Here is a 15,979-nt window from a genome sequence, read left to right as displayed (position 1 = left end):
AGTGGATGATAGTTGTAACCTCACAAATGAGATACGTGAAATACATTATGAACATGAGATAACTGTGGCGGTAATGCTAAACGATAAGACACTTCACCAACTCGATCCAATATCTCAAACGGTCCAATATATCGAGGACTGAGCTTTCCTTTCAGACCAAAACGACGTATACCCTTCCAAGGTGACACCTTTAAAAACACCTTATCACCCACCACAAACTCTAACGGACGTCGGTGTTTATCGGCATACACTTTCTGTCTCAATTGGGCCTCCTTCAGTCGATTCGTAGCTATAGCGACCTTTTCATTAGTCACTCTAACCAACTCAGGTCCTTCAATCAATTTCTCTCCCGTTTCATTCCAACAAACTGGCGCTCTACACTTTCGACCATAAAGCATCTCAAATGGTGCCATACAGATACTTGCCTGCCAACTATTATTATAAGCAAATTCCACCAAACATAAGTACTCATCCCAATTTCCCTTCCAATCTAAGGCATACGCTCGAAGCATATCTTCTGATATCTGTATCGTACGCTTAGACTGTCCATCCGTTTGTGGATGAAAAGCAGTACTAAGCTTCAATCGCGTACCCCAAGCTTTGTGTAACCCCTTCCAAAATCTAGATGTAAACCGAGGATCACGATCGGATACGGTGGATGAAGGAACCCCGTGTAATCTCACAATTTCCTGCTGAAAAAGCTCGGATAGCTTACTTACCGAATAATCCATGCGGATAGGCAAGAAATGAGCCGATTTGGTTAATCTATCAGTCACCACCCAAATAACATTGTGTCTTTTCACAGTCTTTGGTAAACCACAGACGAAATCCATTGAGATATCATCCCACTTCCACACGGGAATGTCCAACGGCTGCAATAAACCACTAGCATGTTGGTGCTCAATCTTTACTTGTTGATGAGTGAGGCACTTCCCAACATATCTAGCAACGTCTTTCTTCATGCCACTCCACCAAAAGTGCTGCTTTAAATCCTGAAACATTTTGGTCGAACCAGGATGTACAGAAAAAGGTGAGCTGTGAGCCTCAAACAACAGAGCCTCATGAATAACATCATCATTAGGAACACACAATTGATTCCCACACCAAATAACACCATCATCATCTTCTCTGAACTCTTTCACTTTACCCTCTTCCAAATTTTGAAACACTATCCACAAATCCCCATCATCCAATTGAGCCTCTTTTATTCTAGTAATTAAATCAGACTCGAATTTTAGATTTGCCAACATCCCCGATGCTCCTCTTTTACTCAATCCCATATCAAGTCTTTCGAATTCTCGAATGTGAGTAACCAAACATGAGATACTACCATATGTCTTTCTACTCAAAGCGTCGGCTACCACATTCGCTTTTTCAGGATGTATTGAATGTTGGCATCATAATCCTTCAATAACTCAAGCCACCTTCGTTGTCTCATATTTATCTCTTTTTGCGTGAATATGTATTTAAGACTCTTGTGATCAGTGAAAATATCACAAGTTTCTCCATAAAGATAATGCCTCCATATTTTCAACGCAAAAATCACAGCAGCTAACTCTAAATCAGGAGTAGGGTAATTAACCTCATAAGGTTTCAACTGCCTCGAGGCATAAGCAATTACCTTACCATGTTGAATCAAAACAAAAACAAACCATGCTTAGAAACGTCACTATAGACTTGAAAACCCCCACTTACGGATGGCAATGCAAGAATAGCAGCGGACACAAGTCTTTTATTTAACTCATCAAAACTTTTTTGTCGTTCATCGGTCCACACAAAATTTTTCCCTTTCCTCAACAACTTGGTAAACGGCAAAATAATCGTTGAAAAACCTTCAACAAATCTTCGATAATAACCAGCTAAACCAAGAAAACTTTGAACCTCAACAACTGAAGTAGGTCTTGACCAATTTGTAATAGCCTCAATTTTCGATGGATCCATCATTATACCCTCAGCTGATACAACATGACCCAGAAAGGCAACTTGTTGCAACCAAAATTCGCATTTAGAGAACTTTGCAAACAATTTCTTACTTCGGAGGGTTTCAAGTACAACGCGAAGATGATTTTCATGCTCTTCTTTACTCTTTGAGAATACCAAGATATCGTCAATGAATACGATCACAAACTTATCCAAATACTCATGGAACACCCGGTTCATTAAATCCATGAATACTGTAAGAGCATTAGTTAATCCAAACGGCATCACTAAAAACTCATAGTGCCCATAACGAGTGCGGAAAGCAGTCTTAGGGATATCTTCTTCTTTAACACGCAGCTGATGATACCCATGAAATGTCCCGTTCATATTGATTATAAACGTTCCATATTAATTGATTTCGTCGCGAGGTTTTGACCTCTATAAAAGACGTTTTTCAAAGACTGCATTCATTTTTAAAACAACCATAACCTTTATTTTATCGATAAAGGTTTAAAAAGCATTATGTAGATTATCAAATAATGATAATCTAAAATATACCGTTTACACACGATCATTACATAATGGTTTACAATAAGAATATATTACATCAAAAATAAGTTTCTTAAATGCAGTTTTTACATAATATCATACAAGCATTGACTCCAAATCTTGTCCTTATTTTAGTATGCAACAGCGGAAGCTCTTAATAATCACCTGAGAATAAACATGCTTAAAACGTCAACAAAAATGTTGGTGAGTTATAGGTTTAACCTATATATTATCAAATCATAATAATAGACCACAAGATTTCATATTTCAATATACATCCCATACATAGAGATAAAATTCATTCATATGGTGAACACCTGGTAACCGACATTAACAAGATGCATATAAGAATATCCCCTATCATTCCGGGAAATCCTTCGGACATGATAAAACAACATCGAAGTACTAAAGCATCCGGTACTTTGGACGGGGTTCGTTAGGCCCAATAGATCTATCTTTAGGATTCGCGTCAATTAATAGATCGGTTTACTAATTCTTAGGCTACCAAGCAAAAGGGGCATATTCGGCTTCGATCATTCACCCATATAATGTAGTTTCAATTACTTGTGTCTATTTCGTAAAACATTTATAAAACTGCATGTATTCTCATCCCAAAAATATTAGATTTTAAAAGTGGGACTATAACTCACTTTCACAGATTTTTACTTCGTCGGGAAGTAAGACTTGGCCACTGGTCGATTCACGAACCTATAACAAATATGTACATATATATCAAAGTATGTTCAAAATATATTTACAATATTTTTAATACGTTTTAATGTTTTAAGTTTATTAAGTCAGCTGTCCTTGTTAGTAACCTACAACTAGTTATCCACAATTAGATGTACAGAAATAAATCGATATATATTATCTTGAATCAATCCACGACCTAGTGTATACACATCTCAGGCTAGATCACAACTCAAAGTATATATATATTTGAAATCAACCTCAACCCTGTATAGCTAACTCCAACATTACTGCATATAGAGTGTCTATGGTTGTTCCAAATAATATATATAGATGGGTCGATATGATATGTCAAAACATTTGCATACGTGTCTATGGTATCCCAAGATTACATAATATATTAGAATACATGTATAATACAATATAAGTTAGCTAGGATATGATTAATATAAATTTGTTACCAATTTTCACGTAGCTACAACAAGCAAAAATATCCAATCTTGTTTTACCCATAACTTCTTCGTTTTAAATCCGTTTTGAGTGTTTCAAGTTGCTATGGTTTCATATTGAACTTAAGTTTATGAATATAAACAGAAAAAGTATAAGTTTATAGTCAAAAATACAAGTTACAAGTCGTTTTTGTAAAGGTAGTCATTTCAGTCGAAAGAACGACGTCTAGATGACCATTTTGGAAAACATACTTCCACTTTGAGTTTAACCATGATTTTTGGATATAGTTTCATGTTCATAAGAAAAATCATTTTCCCAGAAGAACAACTTTTAAATCAAAGTTTATAATAGTTTTTAATTAACTAACCCAAAACAGCCCGCGGTGTTACTACGACGGCGTATATCCGGCTTTACGGTGTTTTTCGTGTTTTTTGGTTTTAAATCATTAAGTTAGAATACCATATAGATATAGAACATGTGTTTAGTTGATTTTAAAAGTCAAGTTAGAAGGATTAACTTTTGTTTGCGAACTAGTTTAGAATTAACTAAACTATGTTCTAGTGATTTCAAGTTTAAACCTTCGAATAAGGTAGTTATATATATATGAATCGAATGATGTTATGAACATCATTACTACCTCAGGTTTTGTGGATAAAACTACTGGAAATGAGAAAAATAGATCTAGCTTCAAAGAATCCTTGGATGGCTTGAAAGTTCTTGAAGCAGAATCATGACACGAAAACAAGTTCAAGTAAGATTTCCACTCAAAATAAGATTGTTATAGTTATAGAAATTGAATCAAAGTTTGAATATGAGTATTACCTTGTATTAGAAAGATATCTTACTGAAATAAGAAAGATTTCTTGAGGTTGGATGATCACTTTACAAGATTGGAAGTAAGCTAGCAAACTTGGAAGTATTCTTGATTTTATGAAACTAGAACTTATAGAATTTATGAAGAACACTTAGAACTTGAAGATAGAACTTGAGAGAGATCAATTAGATGAAGAAAATTGAAGAATGAAAGTGTTTGTAGGTGTTTTTGGTCATTGGTATATGGATTAGATATAAAGGATGTGTAATTTTGTTTACTTGTAAATAAGTCATTAATGATTACTAATATTTTTGTAATTTTATGAGATATTTCATGCTAGTTGCCAAATGATGGTTCCCACATGTTTTATGTGACGACCCAGAAATTTCCGACCAAATTTAAACTTTATATTTATATTATTCCGACACGATAAGGAAAGTCTATAATGTTGAGTCTTGGAAATTTTGGAACTATGTTTCATGTATTCAGTTACCCTTTGACTATTTCCGACGATTCATGAACAGTTGTGTGTAAATAACATGTATATATGTATATATATATATATATATATATATATATATATATATATATATATATATATATATATATATATATATATATAAATACAAATATAAATATGCATAAATATAATATAGTTAATTGGATTCATAATGTAAAATAATAATTAGAATATTAAAATGAATATATATATACATCATAAGGGAAACTACTTTAGTTTCTAATTTTCTTTAAAATTTGAGTTTGAATTATGAATGGATTGTGGAGAAGTGTTGGGAATTGAAGCATGAGTTAGTATAATATAATGGCGCTTGGCCAACGTGATTATATTACAGTGAATCATGCTGAGTTCTAATGAAACGTGATGATGGTTCACAGTAGATCATACCATCATCATGTGTCATGTTACATAACACTTTCATTCTACTTAACTCCTGAACATATCAAGAAAATATATTCTTAATGGTTCTACCTTCCGTGAGGTTGATAAATTTGAAAATCAAATTGTGATATCACATTCCTTCCTGCTTAGGACATTATAATCATTCGGAACTCTATATCTACAAACTCTGGACCATTATTCGTTTGAGTTGAAGTCGGGAAGAGAAAAAAACATAGAGCTTCAAAATATAAGAGAAAATATAAAGCCCAATAACAACACGGAAATTACAAACAGTGTATATCAATGTTTATCGCAACATAAAGACACGGGAGAATTAAAAACACTATAACACTAAGGGCGAAGTAGAAGAAAACAGATTTCTCCGGTGGAAGTTGGAAAAAGAGAATGATTGTTGGGATAGTAAGGATAAGGACAAGGATTAGAACGGGATTAAGCATTTTCACAATCTTTTGAATGTATGAACTAAGAAAGAAAGAAAGTATAGGAATGGTGAAAATAATGGAAAGGAAAAAGTTTAATTTATAATGGGAATATCAGACAGAGTAATCGAGGTAGATCACCGTATTTAATTATAGAGATCTTAACTTCCTTATTCGCCGAAGAATCAAATCTTTTAGATTACGAAAATTTCCTCTAAATTCCTTGATTTCCGAAAATCAATCGTGACTACGTCACCGGTTAAGACAAACTGCATTTATATATTTCGCTCTTTTGTGATAGCTTCACTTATACTCTTCGTGTAATCGAACTGTTTTATCTATATTATTTAATGATGATAAAACTCTATTTATCAACTCACATTCGTCATGAAAACATTTTTATTGTTAGCCATGACCACCTCACTCAAATTTCGGGACGAAATTTCTTTAACGGGTAGGTACTGTGACGACCCGGAAATTTCCGACCAAATTTAAACTTTATCTTTATATTATTCCGATACGATAAGTAAAGTCTATAATGTTGAGTCTTGGAAATTTTGGAACTACGTTTCATGTATTCAGTTATCCTTTGACTATTTCCGACGATTCACGAACAGTTGTGTGTAAATAACATGTATATATATATATATATATATATATATATATATATATATATATATATATATATATATATATATATATATATATATATATATATATATATATATATATATATATAAATACAAATATAAATATGCATAAATATAATATAGTTAATTGGATTCATAATGTAAAATAACAATTAGAATAATAAAATGAATATATATATATATATATATATATATATATATATATATATATATATATATAATTACATACATATTATTATGAACCTATATATAATTTCTATTTATAGTTTTTAACATATTGAGGTATCAAATAATCAAAGATATTAATAAGTAATGGAATAATTATATTAAATAATTAACAAAAATAGAAATTTGATACAGATATATCATCAAATTATAAAAATACAGTATATATAATTATACATATACAAGAAACATGTGTATATATATATAAATACATATACTACTAATTATATATGAATCTGTATTATTATTATTAATTCTGATTAATTGAATATTGTAACACAGAATCGAAATTAGATTTATATCACTTTCAACCTGTATCAAATTGAAGACTTATGTCCATCCAGTACAAATCAAATGGAATGCAAACAAAATCTGTTTAAGGTCTATATCAATTCTATTTGTTTTTATTAATTCCTGTCTGATAGGATATATTCGATCAACAACCCCACTTACAAAAACAATAATATCTTTAATTTTCTTATTTGATCCTTACATTCACTACATAACAAATCATCAAATCCTAATTGATTTAATTGATTTAGTTAATATTTCAAAGTAACTTTCTGTTACATATCACCATCATCTATATCTATTCTATCCTTAATATATATGAGATACATATATAAAACTAAAACATAAAAGCTCGATCAATCATGAAACGTGAAACTCCACTCCTTCATCCACAACTGTCATCTCAATTGTTTTTTGTTTTTGCAAACTCATCACCTTATTTTCTTGCTTGATCAGCTCCTTTGACAAACACCTAGTTCTGTTCTGATTCAACCTTTAACTGTCATCACTGCTGATGCAACCTTCTATAATATTTTTCTGCTTAAACTGCTCGTACCTGCTGTCAACTTGTGGTCACTGCAGTCGTGAAGTGGCTGCTACAGTTATGACCTGCTACATCAGCTGGTAAGCCACCAAGGACACCCAAGAGGTTCAACTACTACTACCCCATTCTACTGCTGACCTCATTTGTTTTGCTATCACTATTACCTGCAACGAAAACCACCATAACAAAACCACCTCCTGCAAAAATTCATTAATTTTGTTGCAACTGACCAAATCTATAAAGCATTCAGAACCTGTAATATATATATATATATATATATATATATATATATATATATATATATATATATATATATATATATATATATATATATATATATATATATATATATATATATGCTAATCCAAATCTATACTCTTACCTCATCAACACATGTATACAAAACAACTCAATTTCTTATGCACCAGTCTTTTTCTTTGATAGTCATATCAGAGTGTTCTTCCATTGGAATTGTTACTAAACACTTATTCAATACCTTATTTAGTTTCTTTCTGTTCCACTCTCAATCAAGCCATATATGTAGTTATTTTAATTATATTTGATTAAACCCAACCCACCTTCAATCACCACCCTGCAAACAACCATCTCCATCTATCTACCTGTTACCTTTGTTCGATCAATTAAGAATACAGAGAAACATAACACTTCAAGTAATTTACGATTCAACTATACTTTCAAAACACCTGCCAAGCAAAAATTGTTGAGGATCATAGAACAATCGAATTAACATTAAAATTCAATTAACGACTTATTACGATCCCTGGATATTCGTTTGTGCCTCGTAATGTATTAATCTTAATCGATTTACAATTCTAAAATTCCATAATCCCAAGTCAACGAATAAAACCTTTTTGTCAATATTTTTTAATTCATGAATTATAAAGACTTTCGGGAACAAATCCTAGCTATATTTTGTTAAGAATCCACGCTAACAGAATCCTAGCTAACTGTTCCTAGCTAACTGTTAATACCTTGTTATATTTTAATTATCACAATTTATTTTATCGCAATTTAATTCTCGCAATTTTATTTATTGTCATTTAATTTCTGTTATTTATTTTACGCACTTTATTTATCATCATTTAAATACTGTTATTTACGCATTTAAATATCGGGACACGTATACAAGGTTTTGACATATCATATCGATGCATCTATATATATTATTTGGAATAACCATAGACACTCTATATGCTGTAATGATCGAGTTCACTAGTTGAGGTTGATTCTATAATAATATATATACTTTGAGTTATGATCGAGTCTGAGACATGTACACGGGTCACGACACGTATTAATTAAATTCGAATATTATATATTAAACTATATATGAATTATTGGACTGTTAACTGTGGACTATCGACTGTGGACTAATAACATTGGACAATTAAAATGAACTAAAATATTGATTTTAACATATGAAACTAAACAATTCTTCAAGTTTGCCACTTGATTTCATCTTAAACCTCATTTGTATCTTGATGATTACAATCTGCGTTCAAACCTTTCATGATTCTTGAAAACACCTCAATTGATAGGATGAACCAACCGCATTTCATCCATGGAAGAAAAGATCGGTGCATGTAGCTGTGCACATGAAAACACTCGGAACCTGAGTAAATGTTTAACACATATCTGTGCTAGCTCCTTTGGCGATGTTATTACCGAAAATAACTTTGCAATTTCTTTTCAAATTAGACAATTTTGTCATAGCTTCAACAAATCAACTTCGACTTCCATTCAGATTAGCCTTATTATAACCTTGATATATACGTTGTTATTTCATCATCGTTACCGGAGAAACGTTTATATTTCACCACATTAGCAGTAAACTTACCAGCAACTTCATTACTCATTAGCTTAAGTCTCTTCGAAGAACCATTATATTTGTTCATAAAAACCTTATCATATACTCATCCGCACCTTGTAACGAGAATTGCCATACCAATTACCAGAAATCAGCATTTAATCATCTAAAAACACAATTCTCCTGAAACCACCTCGGATTGATAACCGACGATTCAGATATGGCTGCATTAAATGTAGAGGAAACAGTAAAATTATAGATGACCTAGATGGCCAAGAATTTGAAGATAAAGAATGGAGTGTTGGGAAAGCTCGATAGAAAAATTTGGTACTCAAAAACGGATTGAGCTAACCATGAAGGAGATCAAAGACAAATACAAGGACCAAACCCTATATTCAAAGAAATCAAGTAATTCTGGATCCGATGAAACCTTCAACGAATATTTCACTCCGTACTCATGTTAAAATCTTGCGAAAAATATTTCTTCATCAAACATCGGACTTAGAAATTCCAAAATATCATCATAAATATCTTCGATATTTCTGAAGATATTTTCATAAATATTCTCGTCCAAAATTATTTATCTCTTCGTGCTATCTATATTACATCATAAGGGAAACTACTTTAGTTTCAAATTTTCTTTAAAATTTGAGTTTGAATTATGAATGGATTGTGGAGAAGTGTTGGGAATTGAAGCATGAGTTAGTATAATATAATGGCGCTTGGCCAACGTGATTATATTACAGTGAATCATGCTGAGTTCTAATGAAACGTGATGATGGTCCACAGTAGATCATACCATCATCATGTGTCATGTTACATAACACTTTCATTCTACTTAACTCCTGAACATATCAAGAAAATATATTCTTAATGGTTCTATCTTCCGTGAGGTTGATAAATTTGAAAATCAAATCGTGATATCACGTTCCTTCCTGCTTAGGACATTATAATCATTCGGAACTCTATATCTACAAACTCTGGATCATTATTCGTTTGAGTTAAAGTCGGGAAGAGAAAACAAAAGCATAGAGCTTCAAAATATAAGAGAAAATATAAAGCCCAATAACAACACGGAAATTACAAACCGTGTATATCAATGTTTATCGTAACATAAAGACACGGGAGAATTAAAAACACTATAACCCTAAGGGCGAAGTAGAAGAAAACAGATTTCTCCGGTGGAAGTTGGAAAAAGAGAATGATTGTTGGGATAGTAAGGATAAGGACAAGGATTAGAACGGGATTAAGCATTTTCACAATCCTTTGGATGTATGAACTAAGAAAGAAAGCATAGGAATGGTGAAAATAATGGAACGGAAAAAGTTTAATTTATAATGGGAATATCAGACACAGTAATCGAGGCAGATCACCGTATTTAATGATAGAGATCTTAACTTCCTTATTCGCCGAAGAATCAAATCTTTTAGATTACGAAAATTTCCTCTAAATTCCTTGATTTCCGAAAATCAATCGTGACTACGTCACCGGTTAAGACAAACTGCATTTATACATTTCGCTCTTTTGTGATAGCTTCACTTATACTCTTCGCGTAATCGAATTGTTTTATCTATATTATTCAATGATGATAAAACTCTATTTATTAACTCACATTCATCATGAAAACATTTTTATTGTTAGCCATGACCACCTCACTCAAATTTCGGGACGAAATTTCTTTAACGAGTAGGTACTGTGACGACCCGGAAATTTCTGACCAAATTTAAACTTTATCTTTATATTATTCCGATATGATAAGCAAAGTCTATAATGTTGAGTCTTGGAAATTTTGGAACTACGTTTCATGTATTCAGTTACCCTTTGACTATTTCCGACGATTCACGAACAGTTGTGTGTAAATAACATGTATATATAAATATAAATATAAATACAAATATAAATATGCATAAATATAATATAGTTAATTGGATTCATAATGTAAAATACTAATTAGAATATATATATATATATATATATATATATATATATATATATATATATATATATATATATATAATTACATACATATTATTATGAACCTATATATAATTTCTATTTATAGTTTTTAACATATTGAGGTATCAAATATTCAAATATATTAATAAGTAATGGAATAATTATATTAAATAATTAACAAAAATAGAAATTTGATACAAATATATCATCAAATTATAAAAATACAGTATATATAATTATACATATACAAGAAACATGTGTATATATATATAAATACATATACTACTAATTATATATGAATCTGTATTATTATTATTAATTCTGATTAATTGAATATTGTAACACAGATTCGAAATTAGATTTATATTGTAGTGACCCGAACTTTTCCATATTTATATATATATTAAATGAAATTGTTATTTACATGATTAAGTGTTTCCAACATGTTAAGCAATCAAACTTGTTAAGACTTGATTAATTGAAATAGGTTTCATATAGACAATTGACCACCCAAGTTGACCGGTGATTCACGAACGTTAAAACTTGTAAAAACTATATGATGACATATATATGGATATATATATATAGTTAACATGGTATTATGATAAGTAAACATATCATTAAGTATATTAACAATGAACTACATATGTAAAAACAAGACTACTAACTTAATGATTTTGAAACGAGACATATATGTAACGATTATCGTTGTAACGACATTTAATGTATATATATCATATTAAGAGATATTTATACATCATAATATCATGATAATATAATAATTTAAAATCTCATTTGATATTATAAACATTGGGTTAACAACACTTAACAAGATCGTTAAACTAAAGGTTTCAAAACAACACTTACATGTAACGACTAACGATGACTTAACGACTCAGTTAAAATGTATATACATGTAGTGTTTTAATATGTATTCATACACTTTTGAAAGACTTCAAGACACTTATCAAAATACTTCTACTTAACAAAAATTCTTACAATTACATCCTCGTTCAGTTTCATTAACAATTCTACTCGTATGCACCCGTATTCGTACTCGTACAATACACAGCTTTTAGATGTATGTACTATTGGTATATACACTCCAATGATCAGCTCTTAGCAGCCCATGTGAGTCACCTAACATATGTGGGAACCATAATTTGGCAACTAGCATGAAATATCTCATAAAATTACAAAAATATGAGTAATCATTCATGACTTATTTACATGAAAACAAAATTACATATCCTTTATATCTAATCCATACACCAATGACCAAAAACACCTACAAACACTTTCATTCTTCAATTTTCTTCATCTAATTGATCTCTCTCAAGTTCTATCTTCAAGTTCTAAGTGTTCTTCATAAATTCCAAAAGTTCTAGTTTCATAAAATCAAGAATACTTCCAAGATTGCAAGTTTACTTCCAAGTTTTCTAAATCCATTCCAAGTAATCATCCAAGATCAAGAAACCTTTGTTACTTACAGTAGGTTATATTTCTAATACAAGGTAATAATCATATTCAAACTTTAATTCAATTTCTATAACTATAACAATCTTATTTCGAGTGGAAATCTTACTTGAAATTGTTTTCGTGTCATGATTCTGCTTCAAGAACTTTCAAGTCATCCAAGGATCCTTTGAAGCTAGATCCATTTTTCTCATTTACAGTAGGTTTATCCAAGGAACTTGAGGTAGTAATTATGTTCATAACATCATTCGATTCATACATAAAAAGCTGTCTTATTCAACGTTATAAACTTGTAATCACTAGAACATAGTTTAGTTAATTCTAAACTTGTTCGCAAATAAAGTTAATCCTTCTAACTAGACTTTTAAAATCAACTAAACACATGTTCTATATCTATATGATATGCTAACTTAATGATTTAAAACCCGGAAACACGATAAACAACATAAAACTGGATATACGCCGTCGTAGTAAAACCGGGGGCTGTTTTGGTTGGGATAATTAAAAGCTAAGAAGAACTTTGATTTAAAAGCTATACTTATGGAAAAATGATTTTTCTTATGAACATGAAACTATATCCAAAAATCATGGTTAAATTCAAAGTGAAAGTATGTTTTTCAAAATGGTCATCAAGATGTCGTTCTTTCGAAGGAAATGACTACCTCTTTCAAAAACGACTTGTAACTTGTATTTCCGACTATAAACTTATACTTTTTCTATTTAGATTCATAAATTTAAGTTCAATACGAAACCGTGGCCACTGGAATCACTCAAAACGGATTAGAAACGAAGAAATGGCGAGTAAAACAAGATTGATAAAAACTACTCATTTTACCTACGTGAAAGTTAGTAATAAATCTATTCCAACCATAACCTAATCAACTTATATTGTATATTATGTAATCTTGAGATACCATAGACACGTATACAATGTTTCAACCTATCATGTCGACCCATCTATATATATATTGCAGAACAACCATAGACACTCTATACGTGAATGTTGGAGTTAGCTATATAGGGTTGAGGTTGATTCCAAAATATATATATAGTTTGAGTTGTGATCAATACTGAGATACGTATACACTGGGTCGTGGATTGATTCAAGATAATATTTATCGATTTATTTCTGTACATCTAACTGTGGACAACTAGTTGTAGGTTACTAACGAGGACAGCTGACTTAATAAACTTAAAACATCAAAATGTATTAAAAGTATTGTAAATATATTTTGAACATAATTTGATATATACGTATATATTGTTATAGGTTCGTGAATCAACCAGTGGCCAAGTCTTACTTCCCGACGAAGTAAAAATCTGTGAAAGTGAGTTATAGTCCCACTTTTAAAATCTAATATTTTTGGGATGAGAATACATGCAGGTTTTATAAATGATTTACAAAATAGACACAAGTACGTGAAACTACATTCTATGGTTGAATTATTGAAATCGAATATGCCCCTTTTTATTAAGTCTGGTAATCTAAGAATTAGGGAACATACACCCTAATTAACGCGAATCCTAAAGATAGATCTATTGGGCCTAACAAACCCCATCCAAAGTACCGGATGCTTTAGTACTTCGAAATTTATATCATATCCGAAGAGTATCCCGGAATGATGGGGATATTCTTATATATGCATCTTGTTAATGTCGGTTACCAGGTGTTCACCATATGAATGATTTTTATCTCTATGTATGGGATGTGTATTGAAATATGAAATCTTGTGGTCTATTGTTACGATTTGATATATATAGGTTAAACCTATAACTCACCAACATTTTTGTTGACGTTTAAAGCATGTTTATTCTCAGGTGAATACTAAGAGCTTCCGCTGTTGCATACTAAAATCAAGACAATATTTGGAGTCCATGTTTGTATGATATTGTGTAAAAACTGCATTCAAGAAACTGATTTCGATGTAACATATTTGTATTGTAAACCATTATGTAATGGTCGTGTGTAAACATGATATTTTAGATTATAATTATTTGATAATCTACGTAAAGCTTTTTAAACCTTTATTTATGAAATAAAGGTTATGGTTTGTTTTAAAATGAATGCAGTCTTTGAAAAACGTCTCATATAGAGGTCAAAACCTCGCAACGAAATCAATTAATATGGAACGTTTTTAATCAATAAGAACGGGATATTTCAGTTGGTATCCGAGCGTTGGTCTTAGAGAACCAGAAAATTTGCATTAGTGTGTCTTATCGAGTTTGTTAGGATGCATTAGTGAGTCTGGACTTCCACCGTATTTTCTTTAAAAATGATTGTTTAACATTTTTGTTGGAAACTATATATTATTAACATGTATATATTATGTGATATATTAATCTCTTAACATGTTTGATATTGTGTGATAGATGTCTACCTCTAGCACAAATCCCATTGACTCACCTAATAATAACGAAGAGTCGAATATATATTGGACTGATTCACAAGTTCCCGAAGAGGAACCGGAAGAAGAATCAGAACCGGAAGAAGAATCAGAACCGGAAGAGGAAGAACCGGAGGAGGAAATAGAACCGGTGGGGGAAATAATAAAACTTTTAAGTAAAAGAAAATCCTCAACCAACCGACCAAGGTTAATTATGGTCAATGGTGTTTCCGCCAAGGAAGCAAAATATTGGGAGGATTACCAATTCTTCGATGAATCGGATTCCGACGAGAATTCCGATGATGTTATAGAAATTACCCCAACTGAATTTAAAAAGGCAAAAGAAAATAATAAGGGAAAGGGCATAAAAATAGAGAAATCTAATTCCAACCCCGATGAACTTTATATGTATCGTCAACCCCCGAAGTCCTTAAGTTGTAACAATGACCCGGGAACCTCTAAACCACCAGGTTTTTCTAAACCATTGTGGAAAACGACAGCTAGTATTAGGGGAACATCATATATCCCTAGAAACTTAGCAAAACGAACCAAAACTGAAGAAGAAGAAACGAGCGAGTCAGAATAAGATAGTTGTATTCGTATGGTGTAATATATGTAATATAGTGTGCTTATGCTTTATGATATATGTAAAAATTGCTTGTATTAATAAGTATTTTTTTTTTATGAATCTAACTCTTGTCTGTTTTACAGTATAAAAACACAAAATGGGTAGACAACCCAATATTTTAAGAGACCTACCCGGAGACATGATTGATGAAATCTTGTCTAGAGTCGGTCAGAATTCTTCGGCACAACTATTTACGGCGAAATCAGTTTGTAAGACATTCGAAGAACGTTCCA

At 31.2% G+C, this 15,979-nt stretch overlaps 1 protein-coding gene across 1 annotated transcript in view; it reads right to left on the bottom strand.

Moving 5' to 3' along the window:
• Nucleotides 1-15,979, bottom strand: part of LOC139842565 (uncharacterized) — a 63,000-nt gene that overhangs the window by 211 nt on the left and 46,810 nt on the right. Inside the window, exons 5-7 of the mRNA XM_071832688.1 lie at nucleotides 7,613-7,671; nucleotides 1,653-2,085; nucleotides 45-1,369 (exon numbers count right to left, since the gene is read on the bottom strand). Coding sequence (XP_071688789.1) covers nucleotides 45-1,369; nucleotides 1,653-2,085; nucleotides 7,613-7,671 — 1,817 coding nt within the window. The remainder of the gene's footprint in view (nucleotides 1-44; nucleotides 1,370-1,652; nucleotides 2,086-7,612; nucleotides 7,672-15,979) is intronic.

This window comes from Rutidosis leptorrhynchoides, chromosome 4 (assembly GCF_046630445.1).
Source record: "Rutidosis leptorrhynchoides isolate AG116_Rl617_1_P2 chromosome 4, CSIRO_AGI_Rlap_v1, whole genome shotgun sequence".
In the NCBI taxonomy this organism is placed as follows: Eukaryota; Viridiplantae; Streptophyta; class Magnoliopsida; order Asterales; family Asteraceae; genus Rutidosis; species Rutidosis leptorrhynchoides.
The sequence above is the reverse complement of the archived record's forward strand: the minus strand, read 5'-3'. Positions and strand labels throughout refer to the sequence as shown.